The 9,242-nt window shown below is 37.4% G+C and overlaps 1 protein-coding gene across 1 annotated transcript; it reads right to left on the bottom strand.

Annotated features, from left to right (window-relative positions):
- Nucleotides 1–205: 205 nt before the first annotated feature.
- Nucleotides 206–7,729, bottom strand: LOC145764550 (sulfotransferase ssu-1-like). Its single transcript, XM_082576172.1, has 4 exons — nt 7,311–7,729; nt 5,441–5,669; nt 4,152–4,284; nt 206–1,472 (listed from the first exon to the last, which is right to left on the bottom strand). Exons 1-4 carry the CDS (start codon nt 7,690–7,692, stop codon nt 1,293–1,295), a joined length of 924 nt encoding a protein of 307 aa, XP_082432298.1. The 5' UTR covers nt 7,693–7,729; the 3' UTR covers nt 206–1,292.
- Between the last annotated feature and the right edge of the window lie 1,513 nt (nt 7,730–9,242).

Below are 9,242 nucleotides of genomic sequence, written 5' to 3'. Positions count from 1 at the left end.
TATTTAGTAAAAGTGTAGAAATGTTACTCTTGTTAAATTATTTGTGAAGGAAAAATTCGAAAAAAAAATATTTGCAACCAAATGTTTTGCTTTTCTGCGGTTATGGATTTCGTCACTGTCAAAATCAAATGTGTGACAAAAACAAAAATGTTTTGTTCACTGATTCCTTTTTGTGCATAAAAAAAATCGATCAAGCACAATGAAATCTTGATTCGCACCTTCTCTGTGCAGTATATTAATCTAAAATAAAATCGGCATGACACCATATACACTATACAGTATTGTAACAAGCATTATGTAACTAAAATAGAAATCAATCTATTGGATAAAACATAATAAACATTTTAAAACTATTATAAAACGCTTACGGGTGGGCTAGTTTGCACAAAGATATTTACAATTCATAACTGCGCGAGAAAAAACAATTAAATTAAAAACGTTATGTCAAAGCATGTAGTCAAACAAGAAATTTTAATAGTCAAGCCTACATACCGTAACTAAAAGTTGTGCGGTGGCAAGGATCGCCTATTAGCTTAAATATCAAAAGTTTGAAAGTTCACTGCGCAGTAAATTCAAAAATCTGAAAACTGACCAAAAGTTTTCAAATTTTGACAACTTCAAATGAAATCAATGCATTGCATGCAAAATGACAGGTCACGATTAAGAGAGCATACAGTTCGACCTGCCATGTTTTAGAATCTAGAGCAGACCGGTGGCCATGAGTAGACTAACTAAAAATGTATCTACATCCAAGCCACATTGGTACATATTTTGGTTTCGAATATCCTTGGACTGACAAAGCCTTTGATAGCTTATTCCTGGCAGTTTCGCATACGTATAGATGCTTTGAACCACTGACGCAGGGCCTGTGACCGAGACAAGTTGAGTGAATTTTCCATAGTTGTTGCCTGTGATCTATTCAATTCACTATAGGTGCCGCTGAATAAAGAGCAGTCCTGAAATGTGTTGCTCAAGCGCACACCTAGAGAGCAAAACCAACGTCACTGGATCTTGAGTCGGGAATTTAACCAATGAGCTAAAGGGGCGGACACAGCCCACTTTAAAACGACACGTGAACAATAATAAAAAAACTATTAAAAATTGAAAAAAAACAACACACATGTTTCCCAAACTACAAATTGCACATCCCAGCAAACTTACATATCCCTAAGAACATCTAATATTGTATTACTATAAACCCAAATCATTGAAATAAATATTGCCGTTGCTGAGCTATTGATACGTTGGCCCATTGTTGTTACATTCTGAAAATTCAGTTCAAAACTTTTGCATTAAAAGCGAAGACATTCCTCATATTTGGCCCAAATTTGGTCAAATCCTGGGTATTTTTTTGCCGTTTCCGCCATTTTCTTGTCAATTCGATTGCTCTGGTCACGTGACAAGTGATTCTTCCAATCACCGACGATTCCTTTACGAACGAAAGGGATTTCCTTTGGTCTGTTGTCTGTGCACTGAAAAATATTGTTTCTTGGTATAAAATAAAGGATTGCCTGTCAAGTTGTCGGTTGTTAATAAGTTGCACATTTTAATGTTTGAACATTTCATGACATTGATCAGAGATAGCCTAATTGGTTGTCAATTGTCATTAACAGCTTTGCAAAATGCTTGGCGACAGCATATACAACTTGCTTTTGAATCGACCTATCACTTTTTGAGAAACAAAAGAAACCATAACAAATAATGCAATACTTTATACTACTGTTGGTTTAACATGATAGTTTCACAAATTATATACATGAAATGCAATAGGTAGGCTAAATCACAATTGATAGCACATCATTTCTCGGGCCCGGTACCAATTTATTTTGGGGCCCCTCCATCGACAATGTTATGAATATAAAGGTTGTGTACAAACTTTTACTGATATCGTTTAAGCATGGTCATTTAACAAATCTTGTGCAATCTTAAAATTTCTTAAACCGCAAAACTTACTATCTCTATCTAGCAGTTGCTTTTTTGAACTTTTATTTGTCACATGGCGCTAGAATATTACTTCCCGATTGGGCCGATTCCATTGATATTTCACTGGTCATTCTGGACTCACCAGAAGAGAATTTACAGCAAAGTTAGTGCAGACAGTCAGAAAGTTTTTAATTTGAATTGGAAAAGGTGTTTGGGCCTCGGTTAAACATTTGTTGGTTGCTGCAATCTGAAAAGTGGTTTTGGTCTAATTTTTAGTGCAGGAATAGGGATAGCAATCTTCTTACCTGTGCCATTTCAGTTTTTGAGTTTGAACAAACATTAGCCTGTTTATTTTGAAATTTGTGTTTTGGGTAATATTCGTTGTTAGGGAAATCACTTTACTAGACTAAATTCTTATTTTACTGTTTGATGGCTGAAGTGGCTATTTTACCACCAGAAAGCTGAAGTGGGCCCGGTACCCAGAAGGGGCCCCGGTACTTTACCATCTGACGGCTGAAATGGCTGTTTTAACCTCTGATGGCAATTGCTTTAGATCTGATTATATTAAGATCTTGATAATGATTGAAGTCGCGGAGATTTTTTTTAATCCGGGCCCCTTAAATATTCAGGGCCCGAGCCCAAAAGTACCACCTAGATCTCCCTGTCAATGCCCCTGTTAGTGGCCGTGCTTAATTATGTATATTTGAGATTTGGATCTTTGCATGCACGTTTTAAATTAGTATGGTTTGGCCACCTTTTCCTTTTGTTGGTTTTGTTGCTGTATTTTATTTCCACAATATCGTTTCTTCTGCATCAAGACAAAGAAAAAAAAATGAATTGGTGAATTGGCTGTAGCCATTATTATGACAGAAAGCGTTGCTAAACACTTTTGCTAAGTACTGTCCTGCAAGTAATATAGGTTGGGGAATCGCCAAGCACAGATTAATCCAAATCGGTTCTAAAAAATTATTAAAAAAGAGCCAAATAGCCAAACCCCAAATACGGAGCTAAACACTTTTGAAAATAAGCGATTTTTTTTTAATTTGGCGATAAAATTGCCAGTATGGCTACCCTAGGCGCGCTGTTCTAGACGGAAAAACCTAGAACATCACACGACTAAGGCGAAAGAGAAAATTGAATTGAAGTTTGCATCGGGAAAAAATGATGGTTTGCGAAAATGAGAGAATTGAAAGTAGCTACTTTTAGCGCCAAAAAACTCTCTTTCGCAAACCATCATTTTTTCCCGATGCAAACTTCAATTCAATTTTCTCTTTCGCCTTAGTTGTGTGATGTTCTAGTCGTTACCGTTCTAGACAGCGCCTAAACGGTAGCTACTTTAACAAGTCGAAATTCTGCCACTAAACTTGACTAGAATGAAACCGCCAACCAATCATAAGCTACGGTTGAAGTGACGTAAAAAATGGCGAAAAGAAGATGATAGAAAGCAAATTAAGTGATGGATTTTTTGTCAGCTGGTTGGCTTAGGGGTTAGGGTTAGGGCTAGAAAGTAGTCATTTCATTGACACGGGTTCGATTCCCACCACTGCTATTGCTCTTTTTCTTCTGTAATTACCAAATAAAGTTCAAAACAAGCATTAACTCTCTGGATGAGCGATAGAAGGGCCACAATTGGACGGTAGCCTCTTATAACACGTTCTGATTGGTTGGCGGTTGCATTGTAGTCATTCGCAGTGGCAGAATTTCGACTTGTTAAAGTGGCTACCCGCCTAAACGACGAATGTTAGGCTACCATTGCCAAACTGACAAACTACCTCATTGTCACGTGACTTCAATTTGGTTTGTTCGTTTTATGACGCTCGCGTTTACGTGCATGGAAAATCGCAACGCCACGCAGAGCAAAATCTTAGCGGTCAAGCTTGAGTAGAAGTGTGACAATGAGGTAGTTTCCCTCTCTCAGAAGGCGTTTCCAGTCAACAAAGCGAAAAAATTGGAAAGATCTGCAATCCTAAACAAATTTAATTAAAATACTGAGAAATCACAACGTGTTTTACATTTCTTATCACGGGCAGAATGAGTCAAAAAAATTTGGTGGAGTTGCAGCCCCACAGCACCATTACACGAACCTTCACTGCTGTCATCGACCTTTTTTTGCTGTAGCTATTGCCTACTAATTTCGACTCCTTGCAGATCAGGGTCTACATGCTGTCGGTTTGTAAATCTGTTTGTCAAGAAACAATAAAGCAGAAAATTTCAAACCCAGCACTCACGAACAAGTCGCAGTCACTTTGCATTCGTGAGAACGATGAATATTGTATCACTTTTGTTAAAAGTTCTTCATTGTTGCAAATCAATCTCTCCCGCAAAGATGAATTTAGAAAATCAGCTAACTTTAAAATTTCCCTGAAATGAACAAAAACAAAGATCACAGAGACGTTTACGACGAATTACAAACATTCATGCTAATAATTCAGAAAATTCATGAAATTCTTTATACAGCAGGGACAGCATCAAGTAGTCTTCCCATAGAAAGTTAGTTGCTCCCCAGTTAGCCTACAGCTTGACAAGCATTTCAGCAACTCAGTACGAGATGATAGTTTTTACTCGATACCACATAATGGAAATATGTGATCAATCTGCTAAAATGAATCATGCAACCATATTGTAGAGGTTTACTTCTTTACATATGACAAAACGGTAATGCGTGTCTTGAAATCGCATCACTCCCTATCAGTGCCGGTCTTTGGGGTGTGCAAACCGTGCGATCGCACAGGGCCCGCAAATTAGGGGGCCCGCAATTTACTCAAAAAATGCAGTAATTTTGACATTTTCAATGGAAAAATTCAAAAAGGAATTAACAACAAGAAAACATAGAGACTCAACGAATTCAACCTATTTCGTCCCCTGAACATTTCGTAACCTGAAAAGATCGAGAAAAAAAACACGACATAGCCGAATTCGCTGATCGGAGTTGCCGCAAACATTTCAAAATTTCTCGATCTTTTCAGGGGACGAAAAAAAAAAACATTTGTTACACGATTTCAGGGTACGAAATCGGGGTACGAATTTTTCAGGAGACGAAATAGGTTGCATCCAGACTCAACATAGAGACGTAGCTTTATTTCCGAAAAATGCCAAAGAAAGCATGATCTTATCCTTTTGCTATGCCACCGGACAGCACTATATTACAGTAATATTCATATCTAAATTTTTGTTGAACATGCTCTAAGAATGCCCCAAATTCAAAGTAATTTTTCAAAATTTTCTGGGGGAGACCCCCCAGACCTCCCACCGCTGATTGTCGCCATCGACGATCACGCCGCCCCTCCCCTTTCAAAGTACCTAGCTACGCTACTGAATTGGATCATTGGCATTGGGGCCCGCAAAGCATATTCCGCACAGGGCCCGAAATACCCTAAGACCGGCACTGTCCCTATACATATTTCGCCCAATTAAACGTTACAATATTTTCTATTGACAGCTAGACTGCTAGAATATTTCTTCTATTCTTCAAATCTTCTATTTCTTCAAAGCTAAAAAACTCTCACCAAAAACTTACTCTTTTATATCATTCTTCATATCTTCGTATAACATAACGTGAATGTTATTTCTTTTTGCACTTTCTGCAATCCATTCGGCTACCATCGAAAAGTAGTCTCCGAAATCGCACCCTCCGGACATAAAAATCTCAAAAAAGTCATCAAAAGATCCATCTTTATAGTGATAATATGTCTCGAACCCAACAGTGTGATAGAAAAAGGATACTATAACATCCTTTGGGTTTCTCACTAGAAAGTAATTGCATGCATTGAATAACTCTGGAATATTGCAGAAATGCGCCGAAATACGTTATTCGCTATTCCTTAATTTATCCACAACCAAATGAAGCAACGTAATTCGATATCCACAACTTATGACGTAACAATGATAACAGGGTGATTTCAAGGCTGCAACGTGCGTCAAAAGTTTGTACTGCGAATAGATGCCCAAGATTCTTCTTCTTCTTATGAACCTTTACCTTCGCCACTCCAAGGGTTAAGGGGCTTTGCCTTTTACCACCATTGAGCAGTGGCGCCGACTCGTTCTGGAATAGTGTTTGGGCAGGTGTCGATCAGCCACTGAGCAGATTCGTCATCCAATTCTCGCACACCACGCACACCACTTGGCGCATGTTAGATGGTGCACTGGTGCAGTTGCAGATTGTGTGATCTGCTGTTTGTTCCTCCTTGTCACACACACTCACGGATCCCTTATATCTATTACTTACTATCAATATTCTAATTATTTTTACAGAATCATTATCAAACAATAAAGCAAATAAAGTCAGTTTTTTTTTGAAAAACGAGCATAAATTTTGAATTTTTTAAAAGTTACATTTTTGTCAATAAGGATTTGATGTCCAAACATGACGTGTGCACTGCAAACGTTGTTTTGTCACATTGCTTTTTTATTGTGACTGCAAAGCAGTAATATTTACAAGATTAAGAGAAATTATTGGCTAATTCAAATTCAGTGCCCATTAAAAAAGTAGGCCACTAAAGTATTAGTAGCTTATTGCTTTAATCGCAATTTTAATAAGCTCTTTGGGATCCGATAAAACTACGTCGCGGAATAGATTAAGCCCGAGGGCCCAAGTTTGGGAATTGCTGGAATAGGAAGTATGGCTTCACACGTCTTCCCATTTTAATGGGATGAATTGTGTCAGTTTCACAAACGACGTAGGTTGTTAAACGAAGTAAAGCCATTCCAGTACGTTTATGCAAAAACTTACAAATTAATTTGATCTGTATCTGTTAAAAGTTATCCGTGTCTTCCTAGAAAAGCGCCTTAGGTCAAGAACGATTGGTGAGCGAATTTTGAAAAGTATTAAGCCTGCCATCAACCAAGCGCTCTTTCAATAGTACATGACGCTCGGAAGGGACATCAGTGACAAACGTAATAATCATCAGTGCAAAAGTAATAGCCTACTAAAAACAAAGTAATAACCACCAGAGGCATCAGTGACAAACATAGGTGACCATCGTAATTCGTAATAATTAGCGTCATACTGAAGGCGTATTTGTAATCTGCAGTCGCTGCTTTATACATTGTTTATGATATTATATACACATTACACCAGATGGTAACATCTTTAGACATTTGAACGGCCTCTTATAGCCTGCAAGTCAGTCGGATTATTTCAATTGTTGGAGCACAGTTACCGGATAATCATAGAGAAATTCGGACTAATGCTTTATTTATGGTCCAGCACTTTACTGATATCATTGGTTATTAAACGTTTTCACAGAAAAACATGTCCGAATGACTTGCTAGCCGTCGGACACAGTGTATAAAATTAGGTCAATTTTATCGTTTTTTTGTCCAAATTTTAGGCCACCTTGCAATCGTGTGCTGGAGCACAATGCTAATGCTAATCTACGATTACTTACCAACAAAAGTGTATTTCACTTCATCTCTGAACGGAATTAACTTAAAATATAGATGCGACTTTATCGTACGAGGCTTAGGAATTTTCTGCGTAAATTCTCCACCGTCAAATTCAAGAAATGGAATTACTTTGTCCATGTTAGTATCCTTGGCCAAAGGAACACCGTTGCTACTGATCAGGTGTAATATATTCATCAGCCATGTTGTGCCATTCTTGGGGTAAGATACGATAAAAACGTCAGTTGGGTCTGGCTGGTAGTTGACAGCTGAATCGAATATTTCTTGTGTGACATTGGACACTATTGGATAAGGAGCGTCCAAACAAGGATGATTCACATAGGCATAGGTTGGGATAGTCCGTTTTGTAGCACCATTGTCGCCCATTGTAAGTTTGATAAAGAACAGTCTGTTATCCTCCTAAATAGCAGGGCAAAGTCTATCAAACAAAAACGTTGAGTTTCTCGTCGCGATAATTGAAAACAGAGCTATGGATCAAATCTAACTTACTACAGATAGATTTTTTAACTGAGTTAACAAATTCTATATCTGAATGCATGCTTTTCAATGATTGATTGTGACAGGTGTACAAGGCGCACTCAAATGTGGTGTAGCGGGCTTTATTTCATGGAAATTATTAAACAAATTATTTAGAAATCCAGATAACGTTTGAACCGCTAAACTGAGTGGTAGTCGTGATAGCTCAAGCACAAGCTTTAAAATGGTCGCGGTTTTTAAAGCTGCAGAGTACAGCCACAGCCGAATATTGATTGGCTGATTGATTAATGCTGAATGCATAAAACAGTATATTCAACAGTACATTTATTAGTATCCTATGTCAATAAAAAGAAGATATTTTTTCCACTATTTCAATCACAAAGTAAATTAAATTATTTTGACTAGCAGTATATATTAATTATAGACAGACAATCGATAACAACTTAATAACATTGAATTGCATAATTCAAAATTAATACAGAAATGAAACAGATACATAATTTCAAACGTTTTGGGCAAAACTTTAAAACCTATTCACGAATAATTTTGTTTTGTTTAGATGAATTAAGATATTTTCCTGAAGAGGGCAGAAAGTTTTGCCGAAAACGTTTGAAATTATGTATCTGTTTCATTTCTGTATTAATTTTGAATTATGCAATTCAATGTTATTAAGTTGTTATCGATTGTCTGTCTATGGTTTTTAAAAAGTACCTCTCTACCAAAGCTATATATTAATTAGGTCACGAAAAACACTACCAGGGTGAAGCCTGTGACCTTCCTACTACCACTACTGAAAAATCTGCTGTTTCAGCCTTATTTACAGTATCTTGGTTGTGCCGTTCCTCTCAAACTTTGAATAGCTGCACTCTGGACAAGCGATTGTATGTTTAAAGCACTAAATGGTCTTTCGCGTATAACAGCACTGTACAAAAGACTACCGTTGTCTTTTTAAATATACAACAATGTGGGTACTTATGCTCACAATCTACTTACAGTTATAGAAATCTGACAATTAATAGCCTGTTTGTTTCGTTTTCATTCACTACGTTTTATTCAACGAATTTCACTTCGCACACCTACACCAGAACATAAATCTAAGCTGAAGCAAGATACTAAAACAGAACGACTGATACAACTTTTTGACCGCATCAAGTAGCCTATTAGCCACGCTTCAATTGACTTCTAGCAATGTCTGTAGAAGCAACATTAACGTTTACCCACAGAGTTTGCTGTGCAGAAACACAAAGGGATAATTTGTTCTGTGAAAATATCGTCAGCTGGGCAGCCACAGCAATGCTGACATAACGAAATTCACGAATATCTTTGCTGACTGCACAGCACACTGCTGAAAAATGCGGCATTTAACATGTTGCTGGTAAAACTTTTGAACGCTTCAAATAGCCGTTGGCATTTTTTCTTCTTATACGTCTGTTGAGCGT

This window comes from Aplidium turbinatum, chromosome 2 (assembly GCF_918807975.1).
Source record: "Aplidium turbinatum chromosome 2, kaAplTurb1.1, whole genome shotgun sequence".
Taxonomy (NCBI): Eukaryota; Metazoa; Chordata; class Ascidiacea; order Aplousobranchia; family Polyclinidae; genus Aplidium; species Aplidium turbinatum.
The sequence above is the reverse complement of the archived record's forward strand: the minus strand, read 5'-3'. Positions and strand labels throughout refer to the sequence as shown.

What these genes read in the sequence shown, in the direction of transcription:
- LOC145764550 (XM_082576172.1), bottom strand. Translation starts at nt 7,692, where the DNA reads ATGGGCGACAATGGTGCTACAAAACGGACTATCCCAACCTATGCCTAT. An exon ending in AGTGAAATACACTTTTGTTG is followed by an intron (nt 5,670 to 7,310) that starts GTAAGTAATCGT and finishes ATTACTTTCTAG; the next exon opens with TGAGAAACCCAAAGGATGTT. An exon ending in AAAGTGACTGCGACTTGTTC is followed by an intron (nt 1,473 to 4,151) that starts GTGAGTGCTGGG and finishes AATATTTTTCAG; the next exon opens with TGCACAGACAACAGACCAAA.